General features: G+C 46.3%; 2 protein-coding genes across 2 annotated transcripts; both read left to right on the forward strand.

Moving 5' to 3' along the window:
- The first annotated feature begins 10,562 nt into the window (after positions 1–10,562).
- gdf3 (growth differentiation factor 3) lies at positions 10,563–14,357 on the forward strand. The gene is made up of 2 exons (XM_061793104.1): positions 10,563–10,984; positions 12,793–14,357. Exons 1-2 carry the CDS (start codon positions 10,714–10,716, stop codon positions 13,605–13,607), a joined length of 1,086 nt encoding a protein of 361 aa, XP_061649088.1. The 5' UTR covers positions 10,563–10,713; the 3' UTR covers positions 13,608–14,357.
- A 1,326-nt stretch (positions 14,358–15,683) lies between these two features.
- LOC133486910 (olfactory receptor 6N2-like) lies at positions 15,684–17,847 on the forward strand. Its single transcript, XM_061792746.1, has one exon. The coding sequence runs from the start codon at positions 15,849–15,851 to the stop codon at positions 16,905–16,907; it is 1,059 nt and encodes a 352-aa protein (XP_061648730.1). The 5' UTR covers positions 15,684–15,848; the 3' UTR covers positions 16,908–17,847.
- The last annotated feature ends 493 nt before the right edge of the window (positions 17,848–18,340 follow it).

An 18,340-nucleotide genomic window follows, 5' to 3' on the forward strand; every position in this document is an offset into this window, starting at 1 on the left:
AACTGCCAGGTAGTGGCAGTTGACGCGGGGAGCCACCCCCAATTCGGCGGAACAGCAGTTCTACACCGAGTCTCCCCCCGGGGTGAGCGAGACCCTGGCGCTCCATTGGCGATATGCTCACTCTCGCACCGATCTTAGGCTTAGGGACAGTTTGTATAGATTGGCTGGTCGGCGTGCTGGTTTCCAGGACGGGAACCGTAGGCGACGCTTCGGTTGAAGGCAAATCAGTCATCAGATTCCACATCAAGATGAAAAGCATTCGTTCACTTAGTTCGTAAAAATCCAGATTGTTCCTACGTTGCGGAAAGTACGTGTGCGTTCTACTGCAGACGGACGTCACGGGAATCTCTGTGTGTTCGTGATGAATTTCGCAGATCTTACCTTATCCCCTCGGGACCGCATCTCCGGCAAGCTCCGGAGCGTTTACGGCAGAGGTCAAAGTGGTCAGCACGACGGCTCAACAGGTCAATCCACAGGTTATTGACGGAATCAAACCGAATCGAAAGGCAGAGATGCTTGAACTGCGAACTGCATCGAGTGAAACGTTGCACATCTTCTTCACTGCCTAACAACCGCCGAGGAATAGTTCCTGCCTTAACGGAACTTTCAAGATCAGAGGCAGAGATAAATGAACTGGAATTCTGGGGTCCCTTAAACAAACATACAAACACATTTCATACACAAAAAGTACTTATTCTAATTACAGCCCTGGACATGTGCTCGGCAGTCTCTAATTTCTCCCCAAGCAGAGAGACTCGCTAAGCTGTCTGCGGCAAACCGACAGTCGGCACGTATAATTAGTGGATCATCTATGGTCGGCGCTAGCCTATAGCGAGAGCGCGAGGCAGCGAGGGACGGGGAGATTGATCTTCGTAAACAATAATTAGGGTTGTAGATGCTGTATTGGGGGGGCACGTCTACTCGGCGGGACGTGGGACGGGGGACGGGGGACGGGGGGGGGTCAAAGAAAAGGGTGGCCTGACGAAAGACGTGAGAGCGGACAGGACTCCCCTTGGTGTACGAGAAAGTTGTATCGCGCCAGACCGGGTCACGAGAATATTCACCCATCCATTCCTTTTCTTTACCGCTCGGTCGCCTATCCCAGCTGTCTCCGGGCGAGAGGGGCGGGGTACACCCTGAACTGGGCACATAGAAACAAGCGACTATTCAACTGCCTTTGAATCTTTGCCCATACGCTAGCCTCCTGTTGCTCAATGGCGGTCGCCATGTTTGTGATGTTAACCAAGGCCTCGTGGCTGCTTTTACACTGTTTAGGAATGTCATTCCAGAGTGCAACTGAGGCTTAGCCCTACTTTTGTCTGGTCAATCCAAATAAAGTTGCAGATTTGATCAATTATCACAGCGCCACAGTGTTGTTAGTCCCGTATCAAAACATGGCTACACTGCAACCGTGCGCTTGGTAGCAACATTTCCATTCACGATGTGGATCATCTTTTGTTCAGGGGCTTTTTGCTTTTCTGCTTTTTTTGAAACCATTTCAGTTACAATGCAAATCAAAGAACATTCGGCCAATATGATTCTGATCACGCATTGAGGCTCGCTCGGTTTGGATACGGGTCATCGTGGCAGCAAAAAAAGAAAATGGGATCGGACAGCCTTCCATCAGAATTGGGACACTTTGAAATGGACGCAAACTGCCGTAGAAAAAGGGAGAGATTGCGTACAGCCTTCATCACGCTGACGCTCGTGTCCTTTTGGCCGCGCTTTCAGACATTCGAACATCGACGTCACCTGAATATACATGTAGACCGAAAACTACATCGGTCAATAAATCGATATATTCCGTTGACAGACTTCTCCTAACAACAAGAGGCTTTCTCGTTAGTACGGGATCGAAGTCCATTGCATACTTGTGTGAAAATGGGAGACCCTTAACTACATTCATGTTTGCATTTTGGTGCGAAAATGACGAGTTAGTTTGGTTATGTTTCGGTTATATTGCTCGCAGGTAAAGACGTTTCTTATTTCCAAAAGGTTTATTCTTTTCTTTAATCGGGGGGGAAAAAACACTCCACAATTGTGCGCTTAATAACAGAATTGAATAGAATGTAAAGAATTAAACAGCTCGTACGTCATTTAATGCTGCAAGTCAGGTCAGTGTGCTGTGCCCACCTTGGCCACTGGGAGGCAGTACAGAAGGTATAATACAGTCATGCAGACACAAACAAAGAAGAATATTCTACTACCGCTGCGAGTGACTCAGTAAAATAGTGTCATATAAGTCTTTTTTTTTTTTTATAGAGGACAAAAAAGATATGGCTTTTCATTATTGTTATATAATCTGGCCAAAGGTTTTACGCCACGTTTTTTTTGTGCTTTAAAGGTTACCGAAATCACGACTATCCCGTTTTTCATATACGTTAGCATTAAGCTAAACGCAGTCTCATTAGGCAGAACTGTGTAGTTGTTTAAAACATACAACATGCAATGAATTGTCTTTGTCTGATGTTCAGTTTGACAATCAACTTGAAGTGGGAATGGCATAAAACAACTTGAAGCCTCTTTTGGATGAATTGTTCCATATTTGCCAAACTGCTGCTCATTGCGAAGTAAGCTGAATGGTTCTCAATGCCGGCATACAGCACCGTCATCTCAAGTTTGAGCTTGATAATCCAAGCAAAAAACAAACAAACAAACCAACCAAAAAAGTCAGCTCACTCCTATCTCAAGGCACCGCAGTACTAAAGTTCAGATGAATCCCACAAGAAGGGAGACTGCAGTCCTGGCATCAGACACTGAAGCCATGGAAATAGCATTCAGTCAGAGAGGCCTCCCACAGAGCAACTGATGCTGGGAATTAGCAGTCACCGCTTTCGGGTTAGCGTGGAAGGGGTGGGGGGGGATTAGGAAGTTACGGGAAGAAGTGATTTCCCAAGTGAGACGATTGCCGGAAAAAAAAGAAAGGAAGGAAATCAAACGGGGGGTCATGCATGAAGTGCAACATCTTACACGTGAGCGAATGGCATCGCAAGGATTGATTTAGTCTTTTTTTGCATTCCCGACATTCCTCGCCACTGCATTTCCAGTCAGCGGCGAGGCATGCTGTTCCAATGCTCTGACATCACCCGGGGGTTCCACTCTGCGTTCCACATTCCGCCTGCCGCTCGCTCACAATCCCACCCATATTTGGAAGTGAGAGGAAGGGAATCCCAGTCGATGACTCAAAGGCCTCGGCTGCCAATGGGAATTCACTCCACATCTGTTTGTCAGTACAAGGATGTTTACGTGTGCGTGCGTTTGGAGCCCTATCATGCGCGCATCATTATCTCATGGGGCTCAACATGGGAGTTTTAACTCCGAATGTGGCTTTTGCAAATGTGTGAAATAATATACTGGATGTGAGAAAAAGTGACACCCTGAGTGTCGCTATCGCTAACTTGAGACTAGAATTGGATTCTCATGACAGCATTGAATAAACCTGTGTTCTCAAAATTAGCCTGAAGCCCAGGCTGCTAGCTAGGTCAACGCTAAGTGAATAAAAAGATTGTCACTTGTTTTCAAAGGCATAAAGGCACATCAGCGACTTTTAGGTTATTTGCAAATAGAGTGAGCGGGTCCTTGTTTAAGGCCGGAGATGTGTTCCCACAGCGCCGGAAACCTAACAGGTCCCTAACCCACTTGGGAAGGCCGCAAATGAGGCATCTGAAGCAGATAGACTGCTTAGCTACGTATATAATCTTCATTGCATTCAAATCAAGTATCATCGGGATAACTCCACATGGCAGGTGAATGCGGCGCTTGAGGACTGAAGGCTGCTTCGATTGTGCCGGCACTCAAAGTGGGGATCGGGTCTACGGAGCAAAATGGAGGCCGCAATTTGGATTCCCATTGTTAACGTCTGCATGCAAATGACAGAAGACACGTGTCTCTGGGGTTGTGTGCAGAAAAGGCGACTGTTGTTCTCCCTGGCAGCCAGACACGCGCTCCCTCAAGAAAGAAAGAAAGAAAGAAAGAAAGAAGGCTTTCATGGAATATTCTGTTTAGCTGCACAGATACTCCCAGGGCCCATAAAACAAGTTATTCACAGACAATATCGTGCCCACGCTCTGTTTGCCTCGGACTACAGGCGGCATGAATTCAGATTTCAACAAGGAGTCGAGTGTTCGGAGAAACCGTTGCTAAAATCAGCCATTGGCTCTTTGAGGCAACTTCATTCTTAGATGAAAACGTCAGTGAGAGATGCACACTGAAAAACACGGTATCCACAAATATAATGCCTCGCTACCTAGGACAGGTTGCAGCTCATTTCAGTCGCCATCAAAAGTATTAACCTGCATGGCTGTTTTCCTTTTTCCTCTTTGTGACACATTGCAGATTTCCGTTTCACAATCCTATCGCGCATAATTTGCCACGTCGTGCAATTTGGAGTGTCATACTCTTTTCAAATGTGTATCAATAATAATTTGTTACAAATATGTGGGCGCTATTTTGCAGATTTCTTCTATTACTGTGTTTCATACAAGTGAATTATCAAAGTCACATTGTTGGTACTGTGACAGCACTTTCTGCATCTTCAGAGCAAGACAAGCTAAAATAGTACGAGGGACCCCCGCAGAGTTATATAAAAGGGATGACACAGCTACAGTCATCTAACAGGCAGGAAAACACACATCATGCATCCTACACATCGCCAGTGGAGCGCGCACAGAAACAAATGAATGGTGCAACTGGGGGGAGAAGACAAAAAAACAAACAAACAAACAAGTGACTCACTGGACCCACAGAAATCCAACAGGGAATTTAACAGTCATATCCCGAGCTGGGAGAAAACACCCTTAAGATGATAAATAGTCACAGTAGTAACGATGCATTTTTTTTGGGGGGGGGTTATCTACCAAGATTGTCTTAAGTCAATTTTATAACAAAAGAATGCACAGTGAAATCTTTGTGTAACTGTCCCCCAAACCTTGTTTAGCGCCAAGAGGTGAAGCTCATTAATGTTTGTGGACTTTGGTTGACTCAAGTCTAAATGCAAATTAGTGGTGTAGAAATCAAATTAAAATAACACTTACAAGTACAGTTTTTTTTTTGTTTTTTTAAATGCATCTTAAAAAAAATGTTTGCTCACAGAGGGTCATTTAAGAGTGATGATCATCTATTTGCCTTCGCAGCGCTCAATCATTTCTAGTTTACTATAGGCTTTATAGTTGATGTCAGCGAGTGTCGAATGTGCTCAACTAACCCATTTTCAGTTTTTTTATTTTAAAATATTGACTTTTTCTAACGTTTAGGGGCACTGTATACTTTTTCTTTTTTTTAAATGGTCATTGCTATTCATTTATTTTATTTTTTTTTAACTCTTAAATCCTCATATTCTTGTTAGATTCCACAGTCGACAATCTGATTAATTAAGTTGTTTTGAATATCTAAATATAAATATTATTGTTGTATTTGTAAATTAATGACTTGGTGTCTTTATGTTCTGTACAATTATATAAACTGTATATGTATAAAATCTTTTTTCAATAAATTCTGATTATTCTCCACAAAATTTGCTCCAGGGTTTATCGAAGGCCTTGGTTGACCCCAAGCGTCGTTTTTGGCGAACTACAGCAAACGTGACGTCACAACAGCAAAGACCACTGCATGACACAGAGGGGGAAACGCTGGAAGCACACTACATAAACAGTGTGCCTTTCGCAACTTTATCAAAACGACGAGGCATAAAACTCTTCAAAATATATTTACCATCTTAAAAAATCTTGATGATTTATCACAAGTACCCAAAAAAATAAAAAAGCTAGTAAAGCCGCAACTGTGGTGACCTCGCCCCCTTGTGAGGAAATGGCGGATGCCGTGTTTTTCTTTTGGGGGGGTCCGCCTTGAACCAGTTTACGGCAGCTCGCTACAGCCGACCAACCAGTCGTTGTACTCGTCTACATGATTAATAATAGTTGAGGTAACTCCCCTGTGATCCAAAAACCAAATAAATGGCTGGAGTTTTAGCTAATCGTTACTAATTGTTCCAATTTACAAGACTATGACTCAAGGAACGAACATAACTAAACATCTTTGGTTCTACTTCCTGATCAGTGCGGGGAACACCGAGAGGACCAATCAGATCGCCATCGCAAATGATTGAGAAAATATACATAGTAGCTGTGTTGCCTATAAGAGTTTGCAACTGTCGTTACGATTGCTTATGGCCATAGTACATCGAGAATGTCCAGTCTTGGAAGCTAAGCAGGGTTGGTCCTGGTTAGTTCTTGGATGGGAGACCTCCTCGTCGGAAGGCCAACTGCTGTGAATTTTTTGTTGTTGTTTTTTTTTTTTTAAAGCAACGCTTCCATCAATTGAAACGAGTTAACTGTTGCAAAAAGCCAGCACCTTCTCCTAAACGGTGTCCCATCCAAATATTAATCGAGCCCGAGCGTGGATCGGGCGTTCTCACGGTATAAACGTAAGCAGAAGCGAAATGAGAAACGTAGCTCAACAACAACAACAACAACAACAACAACTAGCATGCAAGTTGCATTCAGATAAGTCAACTGTCCCGTTTCCGATAGTTAAAAAAAAAAAAAAGAAGCTTTACTTTTGTTATTTTCACTAACTGGCTTTGCATACCATATTGGACAGCAATGAATGAATAAATAAATAACTGGGTCCAAACAGTCTTCGATTAGTGCGTCCTCTGGTGGACATTTTGAATTCTACTTGACGTAGGGTCGTTCCATTTCGTTCCAGTCATTTATTTGAACGTACTGTGATCACACATCCAGCTGACAGTGTGAGCAGTTCTGTAGCTGAGAGGTTTTATTCAAAACAACAACATTCCACAACGTAACAAAAAAACATGACAGCAAAACCGTACAGTGGTTTCCTGCGAGGTCCACTTTTTTCTGTCTCATTCACTGCAGCACACTTGTGATGGTTGTCAGTCTATTTATGTTGCTAAAACAACAACAACAACATACAATATAATATTTTGATGGGGGAAAAAAACATACAAGAACACACAAATGATTCCCTTTGTCTTCAAAATATGGACTCACACTATTACAATCACAACAACTGAAAACAAGTCCATTCTTGATTGACGAGCAGGAAACGATAGCCTTCTTTAGCAGTTTTTGTTTTAGATGACTTTGCTGTTGTTGCTCCGGGGGCTTCTATCCTACGGAGAGAAGTGAAATAGGTGTGGTTAAATTAAAAGAAAAGGGTCAAAAGGAAACATGCAAAGAAAGTTCATAAAAAGCAACCAGTGGGGTGTTGCGTGTACATTAACGTGTCACGTCAAATACAGCTAACAGAGCTACGAGTCTTTTTGGGAGTGGAGATTTGGGGATCCTCTGCCATTGCTCCTTGCAGATCCTCTCCAGTTCTGTCAGGTTGGATGGTGAACATTGGTGGGCAGCCATTTTCAGGTCTTTCCAGAGATGCTCAATTGGGTTGAAGTCAGGGCTCTGGCTGAATGATTCAAAAACAGTCACCGAGTTGTTCTGAAGCCACTCCTTCAGTATTTTAGCTGTGTGCTTAGGGTCATTGTCTTGTTGGAAGGTGAACCTTCTGCGCACTCTGGAGAAGGTTTTCGTCCAGGATTTCCCTGTACTTGGCGGCATTCATCCTTTCTTCGATTGCAGCCGGTCTCCCTGTCCCTGTCCCTGCAGCTGAAAACCCTAACCCGACAGCATGATGCTGCCACCACCGTGCTTCACTGTTGGGACTGTGTTGGACAGGTGATGAGCAGTGCCTGCTTTTCGCCACACATGCCACTTACAAAATTCTATCTTGGTCTCATCAGACCAGCGAATCTTTTTTCTCACCATCTTGGAGTCCTTCAGGTGTTTTTCTTTTTTCCTTTTTTTTTTTAGCAAACTCCATGCGGGCTTTCATGTGTCTTGCACCGAGGAGAGGCTTCCTTCCGTCGGGCCACTCTGCCATAAAGCCCCGACTGCTGGAAGGCTGCAGTGATGGTTGACTTTCTAGAACTTTCTCCCATCTCCCGACTGCATCTGTGGAGCTCAGCCACAGTGATCTTTGGGTTCTTCTGTACCTCTCTCACCTAGGCTGTTCTCCCGGATTGCCAAGTTTGGCGGGACGGCCAGCTCTAGGCAGGGTTCTGATCGTCCCAAACGTCTTCCATTTCAGGATTATGGAGGCCACTGTGCTCTTAGGAACCTTAAATGCAGCAGAATTGTTTTTTTTGTAACCTTGGCCAGTTCTGTGCCTTGCCACAATTCTGCCTCTGAGCTCTTCAGGCAGTTCCTTTGACCTCATGGTTCTCATTTGCTCTGACATGCACTGTGAGCTGTAAGGTCTTATATAGAAAGGGGTGTGGCTTTCGTAATCAAGTCCAATCGATATAATCAAACACAGCTGGACTCCAATCAAGGTGTAGAACCATCTCAAGGATGAGCAGAAGAAATGGACCGCACCTGAGATGTGCGAGAGCCTGCACATGACGAAGACAACAAACGACTTTTGCTGTCTGTGATGGCCAGTTCTCAAATTTGGCCCGTCGGGCGCTTGGCGTGAGGCGCTTTACTCGACTTCTTTCCACAGCTCCACAGACCGTGGAGCAAGTGGAGATGGGCCCCGTGCGAATCATCGCTGGCGTACGTGTGCAAACGGCCACCGGTCGCTAAGGTACAGTCGGCGTCGTGCTCACGTTAAAAGGAGAAGCGCACAATCGCGAGGCCTTCCTGCATCCTGCGTCAGGATGGACGGCAGCGTTCCCACGCCAGCCGCGGTTACACGGCGACCCCGGTGGACAGGGAGTCGCACCGAGCCTACTTTTTACACCTTCGTCGTCCTGTCACGGTTTTCTCATAAACATGTCTTTGCGGCTTGAGCTTCTGAATGCGACCCTGCCAGTTGGCTGTACGGCGGTTTTTGCTATCGTTCCGAGAAGACGAGAAAAACGTGGCAGGCGGCTAAGGATGACTGCAGAAAACGGGAAGGGTTTCACGGGAGGAAGCCGAATGCTTGGGTGGGGAGCACCGAGACGACCCGGCCATGCCGGGAATCGTCCCGCGATGCTTCACAGCATCCACTAAGTTTGGCTACCGTTCTGGTACAAAAAGACGTACTCCTTTCCTGAAGCTCACGCGCCGAAATGGCATTTAAAATCCCAAAATAAAGTTGTCATTTTAGCAGAACAAAGTTGAAATGTTACAACAACGAGTTTTATTTTCAAAAAAAGGCTTCTGAAAAAGACGAGAACACAACTTGCGATGAAAAGAAATCAAATCGATCGTTCAAGTGATTCTCAAGCAAATGCAGCCGGACGCCATTTCCCGCCCGTGCAAAGTCGCCTCTCCAACGTGATCCGCGGGACGACTTCCAGTGGGACAAAAGCAAGACGAAAGCAAGCCGTGCACATGAGTGGTGAGCGCTCTTTGACTTCAACTGCACGGACTCGAGTTGCATTGCACAGCTCAAATTCCCTCTTTCGCTCTTTGTACGTTACCAGAATAAAGAAGGCACAGCGGAGTGAGAGAAGAGCAAGATTGAAAAAAAATATCGACATAATATGCCCAAAACGAGTGTCAATGCATTTCAAACTGTACCTGTGTCACTTCCCCATACGTAGTAGACATGACTTGCATTGGAAGATTCAGATACTTCTAAAAAAAAAATATATATATATATAGCTCTCATTTTTGGAGAACAGCTGTTCAAAGCACCTCTAAATTCACAACTTATATTTTTAAATTCTATGTTCATTGTTAGTTTTGTGATCAAATGTTATTTGTAAAAAAAAAAAAACAAAGATATTTTATCCACTTGAGGTCACCATCCTCACATTTGATAGTAATTTAATGTGTGTGTGTGTGAATGAAGGGACGTCCGGTGGCGCCATTTTGTAGAAGGCAATGAGGAAAGTAGATCTGGCGAAAACCAACAAAAACTGCCAATTAACTACAGAGAATACGGCGGAAAGGAAGAAAACCTGTGACCTCTAACAATAACGAACCTCTTGAGAAAATCTGGTTAAGAAGGGCGAATCAGTAGTAGTAGAAACCCGCCAATCAATCGACTGGCCGACGTTTCTGAAAACAGAAGCGACTCGCATCGGCGCAGCACGGTAGCCGAGTTGGTTTTTTGGCCACATTCGCCGCGGTAAACCACTTCCCGAGATTTCCCATAGTTGTGGAACGCCTCATGACGACTCCGTGCTTGAGACTTGAGATGTTGAAATGTCGCGTGCAAACCGACTTTGGCCCCAGACCCCGAGAGGAAGCCTTCCCCGCGGAGGCCAGTGAGCCACATTTTGGAAGACTTGGGAATGGCGCCGCGAGCACAACTTCCGGCCCACATGATGTATGAATGAATGAATGAATGAATTCCTCTTAAATTCACTTTAATCTTCAAATGAATTACTTGCTCTTTATTCCACTTATAAATAGTTGAAAATCCAATGCAGTCCTATTTCTGTGTCGCGTTCCCTTCAAAATGATTTAATAACACACAGCTGGTTGTCGCTTGCATGTCTCCATATTTTCTGTAGCGCTGGCCCTCATCTCATTTCTCTACTTGCAACTTGCTAGGTCAATCAGGAGTGTCAAACTCATTTCTGTCGCGTAGGGCCGTGATAAACAGTTCAGAAGAAACAAAAAAAAAAACAAAGGAAATTGTTGGGAGACGCCGCGCTCCCCCCACTATCTTATCTATCACACCGGGAGGTCGCGCCATTTAAATCAAACGCACCCCCGCGCGCAGCTGAGCGAAGTGCGGAAGGAGAAGAACAACATGGGTGCGCTCCTGTTGCTCCTCGTCCTGGTCCCGGTCGGCGTGGACGCCGTCCCCCAGGAGCGGCTGCTCCTCGGCGCCTTGGGCCTCTCCGAGCGGCCGCCCGCCCGCACGGGCCTTCCCGGTTCCCGGTCCCGGCGCCACGACGTCCCTCCGGCTCTCTGGAGGATGTTCCGGAGGTCGGCGCGCGTCCGGGCCGGCGAGGGCGATCCGTGCACGGTGTCCGAGTACGGCGTCCGCGGCAACATCATCAGATACGTGCAAGACCAAGGTAGTGGCAGCGGTGCCGTCCAGCAAGTAGACGAACCCCCGCTTTTGCTTCCTCTCACATCGACTTCGGGCCCGGCGTGTGCAATCGTGTGTTTCCTCGTGTATGAAATACACAAACAAATTTGCATATATATATATATATATATATATATATGTGTGTGTGTGTGTGTGTGTCCATCGAGGCTTTTCCACCAAGCAGCCCAGGAACTTGGAGCCCCTGGTAGCTGTCAGAAGACCCTACCCAGACCCTAACCGCCTGTAGGGAAAAAAAACAAAACATCCAGGGGAAACCTTGCACGTGCACGTGTGTCCCTGTGTTTGTGCGTATCTGTTTATTTGTGTGTTCTTTTCCGTGTCACCGTGTCTCTGTGTGTGCGCACGTGTTGCTGTGTGTGTTCGTGTCTAAGTGTCTCCATTTCCGTGTGAGTGCGTTTGTGTCTCCGTTTCTGTACTTGTGCACATTTGCACGTGTAGTTGTGCGTCCGTGCGTGTGCTTGCGCGTCTGTCTGTTGTTCGTGTATGTTCCTGTGCGTGTATACGCGTGTGTCTCTGAACGGTTTTGTTTGTGTGTCTGTGTTCGTAAGTGGCTACATGCATACTAGACTTTACACCGATTTTGTCGGCCTTATCGGTATCGGCCGATATTTAGCATTTAATGGCGCAATTCGCCGATCCGATCTCTGCAAAAGACATTGACGCCGCGCCGCTGCGTGCGCAGTATATTTGAATCCCAAAGCTGGTTTATTTATAGCCTTGTCGCGTGTCTTTTGACGTAGACCTGTAAATATCTGACAGCCAATAAAGTTATTTAAAAAAATAAATAAAAACATGTTGGCGGTGTGGGACAGACAACACGTAATGCCCGGATCAGACGACAAGACAAACTTGCTCTTCCACGATTGCACGATTGTTTCAGACTACTGCAATGAAATCTTGTATGCCGATACCACCGCATCCCGTTTTTTACCATCATTGGGCTTTATCTGGTCAACTCAAATGCGACCGGAGACACTCGTTACCGTGCCGACGGGATTATAAGGACAAAATGGGGGAAAACGTGCGTGGGCGGTCACCGGCGCTCGGGACAGAGAGGACGTTGGTTTAAGGCTCGCTTGAGGTACGTTCACGTACTCTGAATACGATACGGCTCGCAAGCGGGCAACAAAACGTTATGTAGCCTAGCAAGCTCGCGCTAGCACGAACGGTCGGACGCAAACATGCCGCCGTTCTGTCGAGTCATGCTCTAAAGTTTCGGTGTGGGCGAAGCACTTGAATTCAAAATACAGTCATTTCATGACAGTAAGTTAGCACCCGTTACTTCTGTCATCTGTCATGTTGTGATGTCGGTCTGACCTGACCGATTGGAATACACGATCTGACGAGCGCAGTGATTTCCAACCTTTGTGGCGCCAAGGAACATATTTCACAATTGAAAAAGCTCACGGCGCAGCAACAAACAAAAATGTCACAAAAAGTGGAGACGTTAATGACTGTATGTACTTCCCGCCATCTAATAGAAGAGCATTTATCTTTTGTTCCGTGTCACTATGCCTCACTGGCATAAATAGAGATACATTATTTATTGGAAATAGATTTTTTGGAGCAATTAAGTGCACAAGTATATACAGTAAATGAACAAGTCATTTAATGAGGCATTTTCCTCCATGTTGTGATCGGTTATCGTTTTTTTAAACTCGCTGATCGGCCCCAAAAATCCTGATCGTGTGAAGCTGAATACATACGTGTGTGTGTCTTGTGTCTGTGCACTTACATTTGTGTGTCTCATTGTGTGCGTGTGCGTGAATGCAGGCGCTGTAGTTCCGGGTTCTGGCGTGGCGTGCCCAGGCTGCGTGGACCGGCATCTGTTTTTCAGTCTGGGGGCCCTGGAGTCGTCGGAGGTCTTGTCCCTGGCCCGGCTGCAGGTCCACTTCCCGTGGAGGACGGCGGCGGCGGCCCTTCTACGAAGCGCTCCCGCCGTCAGTGCCGTTCTGTACAAGGTGGTCCGGCCCACGCCGAAAGGCGCCGACCCTCGGGCCGACCGCCGCCTCCTCCTGTCCCAGTCGGTCCGGCCGGGCCCAGAAGGGGCGTCGGTCACCTTGGACGTCACCTCGCCGGCCGAGTCGTGGCGCCGCCCGACCCGCAATTACGGTCTGCTTCTGGAACTCCGACCTCTGGGCGCCGACCCGGATCGGTCGTGGGCGGCGCCCCCTGTGCGGGCCTCGCTCGTGGCGGTGTCGCTCCACCCGCAGCAGTGCCGATCCCGGCGACGGAGGAGCCCCGCCCGCGCGCTGCCCCCGGTGTCGCCCAGCAACGTCTGCAAGGCCCGCCGTCTCTATGTGGACTTCAAGGACGTGGGCTGGCAGGATTGGATCATCGCGCCGCAGGGCTACGTGGCAAACTATTGCCACGGGGAGTGCCCCTTCCCCCTTAGCGACAGGCTGAACAGCACCAACCACGCCATCCTGCAGACTTTGGTACACTCGCTGGACCCGGACGGCACCCCTCAGCCCTGCTGCGTGCCCGTCCGCTTCTCGCCCATCTCCATGCTCTACTATGACAACAACGACAATGTGGTGCTGCGCCATTACCAGGACATGGTGGTGGATGAGTGCGGCTGCCGATGACCGACGCCCCCGCGGCCCCCGCCAATTGTCAACCGCCCATTTTTAATATGATGCCAATAAAGTTTGGAATGAAACACGGGGACAAAGTTGAACGCTTTTCTTCGACAAGTACGACGGCGTAATAGGGTCATCGTGATTCAGTGTGACGTCATGTCGCGCCACATATTTCGCGCGACATGACGAGGTGTCACATAGGCTAGCGTAGCTTGGAGTCCGCCAGCGCCGAAGCGAAAACAACAATGTGCTTTAGACGGGGTAAACAGAGGCGACGACTACGATGACACTTGATTACTTTTTGATGCATCCAATTGATAGACTTGATAAAACCCGTATATTTACGCGTACATCATATATTTCTCTCCCATTGACATATACTGGACATAAATGATGGTTTAGTGTGGCATGCTTCATATCGCAGATAGAGGGCAGGTACAGGACAATTTATATTGGATTGGATTTAGACTTTGAAAGTATTTTTAAATGTTTTAAATTGATGACTATTTATCATTCGGCCGGCACGGCGGGGCGTGTGACAGACGGATTGTAAGCAAAGCAGGACTTCAAATTCATAAAGTTTTTTGTTTTGGACAGTTATGAATACTGAAATGATTTCATTACACTGGCTCATGGTTACTATGCAATACGCAGTCTAATAAGAAGGAGGATGTAAGTAATTTTGTAAAATGCGTTTGGTCGTATCAGGAAAATCATTAGAAAAATAAAGGTTTTTGCATTCCATGTAATACATAAGCAACATATCAATGTTGCTCATTATCAACGACACCGAACATGCTTACCTCGGCTCCTCTTCAGAAAGCGTGGGGAAAGCTGTCGAATTACACACAAAGACAGTTTCTGAGGCACGTGTCTCTGTGTCGGGTGTCGTCAACAACGTATCTGTACTTGTCCACATCTTCATTGGCACCGAGACATATTAGGGCGTGTGTTCCGTTCATCATGTTCCATTCATGTGTTCACTCTTCGGGCGCACGATGCACACTGCGGTCAAGAGTTGCAGGAGCGTCAAGTGTTTTATGAGGGCTGCTCATCCTCCACGGATCTCATTACGAGATCCACTGACGTGGCTCCATTAGAGCGCCTCGTTGTCAGCCGTGAGTGCATGCGCGGCACAAAGAGAAGACGGAAGAGCAGGGTGCGGGGGATCCAACGTGACAGCCGGCGTTGTCGACAGGGACGTGGCGCTGCCGTGGCCACTGAAGAGTGCCTCGTTGTCACGACGCGGAAAATCCCTGCGATGACGCGGTTTGGATATTTTCCAGCCACCGGAGGCTTTAAGCGGATATATTTTTGCTGCTCAAACAACAATAATACTCATGCTGTGTTCATGCTTAACCTAATTATACAAGACATCATTGATTTTCCTACGAGTCAAGGTATACTGAATCGTGACCACGAAACCAAGATACGGACAGAATTGGATTTTGTGAACCATTCCACCCCTGTTATTGATACATTAAAAGAGCTGAAATTGTAAAATGACAAAATCCGACAACAATGCCCACCCTTGGAAAGTTTCCTTCCATTTGCATTGACACGTCGGTTGACAGGGTGGACACAAACGGCCTGCATCGAGCCCACAGGGTTCATTAGAAGGGAACGAGTGATGTAAGGATAGCGTAAACAAACAAGGTCAGCCTCAGGGGGCCGCTAATAATGAGCCAGTGGTCACAGTGACGCTCTCGTGGGAGGTTGCGCCCGACAAATAAGTCAATTCTCTGGACGACACCAACAAAGTATCATGTTGAGCAAAGAACAGTATGTCATGCGCTTGGTCCTCGGTGTGCTGTTTGTTAGCGACAGTGGTGCCGTTAATCAGGGCCAGCGAGGCCTTGTCTGCAGGCCTAAACACTACCTACATTTTACAACCGAAATTCGACTATTTGTTCCATGAAATTATGAAATTGTCCAATTACATTTCTGTGTTTTATATATATATATATATATATATGTATTTTTTTTTGGTAGGTTGTTTCACAGCCTGTCCACCTCATAAGCAAGGTACGTACCAAACGTTTTGGGGTACCGCTACACCCCCGAGTTTCACCGTTACAATAAGCCCCCCGAGGGCAACCACAACGACCGCCGCCCCCGTGATGAAAACAACATTGATTTCGTATCGCTCGTCCAGGGAATCTTTGACCGTGCTGCGTGTGACAGATAGGTGGCGTCACACAATCTCGCGAGCGACATGAACACGAAGCCTTGGAGGAGTTTGTTGTCATGACAGCAGCTGGTAATGAGTTCCACGGAGGCCGAAGAGCCGTCATAAAAGACTCCACGCTCCTCCGACTCTTGACCACAGTGTGCATTGTGCGCATGAAGCGTGAACACATGAATGGAACACACGTCCTAATAAGTCTCGGTGGCTATGTAAATGTGGACAAGTACAGATATGTATACTTTGTGTTCTTGTTGATTCTCTATGTTCTCATCCTCTGCTCTAATTGCACCATCATTTGTGTCATCTGGATTCACAGGAACCTTCACCAGCCCATGTATGTTTTCATTGCAGCTTTGTCTCTCAACTCGCTTTTGTTCAGCACCGCTATCTACCCCAAACTCTTCGTGGACGTCTTGTCTCGCAGGCAGAGCGTTTCTCACACAGCTTGCATGTCACAGTATCTCATATTTTATTCACTAGCAGGTTCCGACTTCTTGCTGCTGTCGGCCATGGCTTACGACAGGTACGTGTCCATCTGCAAGCCTCTGCGATATGCAACCACCATGGGCACGACCGCTGTCGCCGTCCTTTTGGCTTTGGTTTGGCTTCTGCCCGCCTGCCACGTATTGGTGGCGACCGTCATCAGTGCAAAGCAGAAAATGTGTCACTTTATATTAGCGGGAATCTTTTGTAACAATTCCGTACAGCAACTTTTCTGTTCGATCCCAAGGTTTCTCACTGTCTGGGGTTTGCTCGTTCTGACAAATATTACTCTTATCCCTGTGCTGTTTATCCTCTTCACATACATAAAGATATTCATGGTGGCCTATCGCAGCTGCGGAGAAGTCCGGAAAAAAGCAGCGGAGACGTGTTTACCCCACTTGATGGTTTTAATCAGCTTCTCGTGTTTGTGCGGCTTTGACGTCATAATAGCGCGACTGGAGTCGGATCTTTCCAAAACGCTGCGACTGGTAATGAGTCTACAAATCGTGGTGTACAATCCTCTCTTCAATCCGATCATATACGGAGTGAAGATGAAAGAAATCTGGAAACGCATCACGAGATTGCTGTTGTTGTGTGGAAAATGTGATGTGAAAGTGCATGCGCTCAAGTCATAGTGGTGCTCAGAGAGACTTTTCTTTGTTTGTTTCTCCATGTGAAATTGTACTGATTTGCTGTCTGATTGTAGTTGTTGTTGTTGTTTTTCTAGAAAGATTCCAGAGTTGAATAAAGAGCAGTGAGGATCATCGACTGAACATCATGGTTTCGTTTTTTCATTCATTGCATTTATGTTTTTGCCTATAGGAAAGAAGATGAGTTATTTTTAGTTTTACACATATTAACAACTTTAATACGCTAAAGAAGTACAAAGGCTGTGTTGAAAACACTTTTTTTTTTAGTTTTTGTTTAAACGTTGATTGCAGGTACATTTATACAGGGCATCCCATTTCCATCTCATTGTACTTGTTGTACAGTGACAATAAAATATAAAACACAATTACATACACTATGCATCAGTAGGGAGTTCCCACTCCAGCTTTCTATTTGGTGGTCCTTGGCACTGCAATTGCTAAAGAACCCTGATATAAACCATTACAAAAAAACCGCGTCGGCCTCACGGTTCTGAGGACCCGGGTTCAATCCCCGGCCCCGCCTGTGTGGAGTTTGCATGTTCTCCCCGTGGCTGCGTGGCTTTTCTCCGGGCGCTCCGGTTTCCTCCCAAAAACATGCATTCATTGGAGACTCTAAAATTGCCCGTAGGCATGACTGTGAGCGCGAATGGTTGTTTGTTCCTATGTGCTCTGCGATTGGGTGGCAACCAGTTGAGGGTGTACCCCGCCTCCTGCCCGATGACAGCTGGGATAGGCTCCAGCACGCCCGCGACCCGCGTGAGGAGAAGCGTGACAGAAAATGGATGGATGGATGGATGTCTGTTATCACGCATCCCTACGCAAAACATTTTAGCTTTTGTACGATGAAAGTGCGCACCAAGTCGAAGGCCTTCTTTTAAATACAAATAATTGAAGACTCTAAATCGTCTGTAGGTGTTGAATGTGAGTGCGAATGGTTGTTTGTACATATGTGCCCTGCTATTGGCTGGCGACTAGTTCAGAGATATATATATATATATATATATATATAGTTATTTTTTTAAACATGTGCTACGGATAGCACATTAACGCTATGGATAGCATGCACCATGTAGGTTAACCTACTGATGTCATTGCATTATGTCATGATGGCTTTGTGTCGCTTCCTGCTGTTGCTTTGACGCAACACATGGAGGCAATTTAAAAAATATATACTTTTCCTAATTGTCCCGTTTCTGCCACAATCAAAACTAATATTTTGCTGGTGGAAACAGTCTTTGCCAGTAATATATATATATATATATATATATATGTATATATACATCACCCCGCCCCATAGGCGGACAGGAGCGCTGCCATTTATGAGTTTTAAAAAAAAAGACTTTTTTTTTATTGGCAGGAAACTCGTTTCCGCCAAGCAAATAAAAAGGGAAAAGAAACGAATGTTTTTTTTTTTTATT

Source organism: Phyllopteryx taeniolatus, chromosome 12 (genome assembly GCF_024500385.1).
Source record: "Phyllopteryx taeniolatus isolate TA_2022b chromosome 12, UOR_Ptae_1.2, whole genome shotgun sequence".
NCBI classification, from domain to species: domain Eukaryota; kingdom Metazoa; phylum Chordata; class Actinopteri; order Syngnathiformes; family Syngnathidae; genus Phyllopteryx; species Phyllopteryx taeniolatus.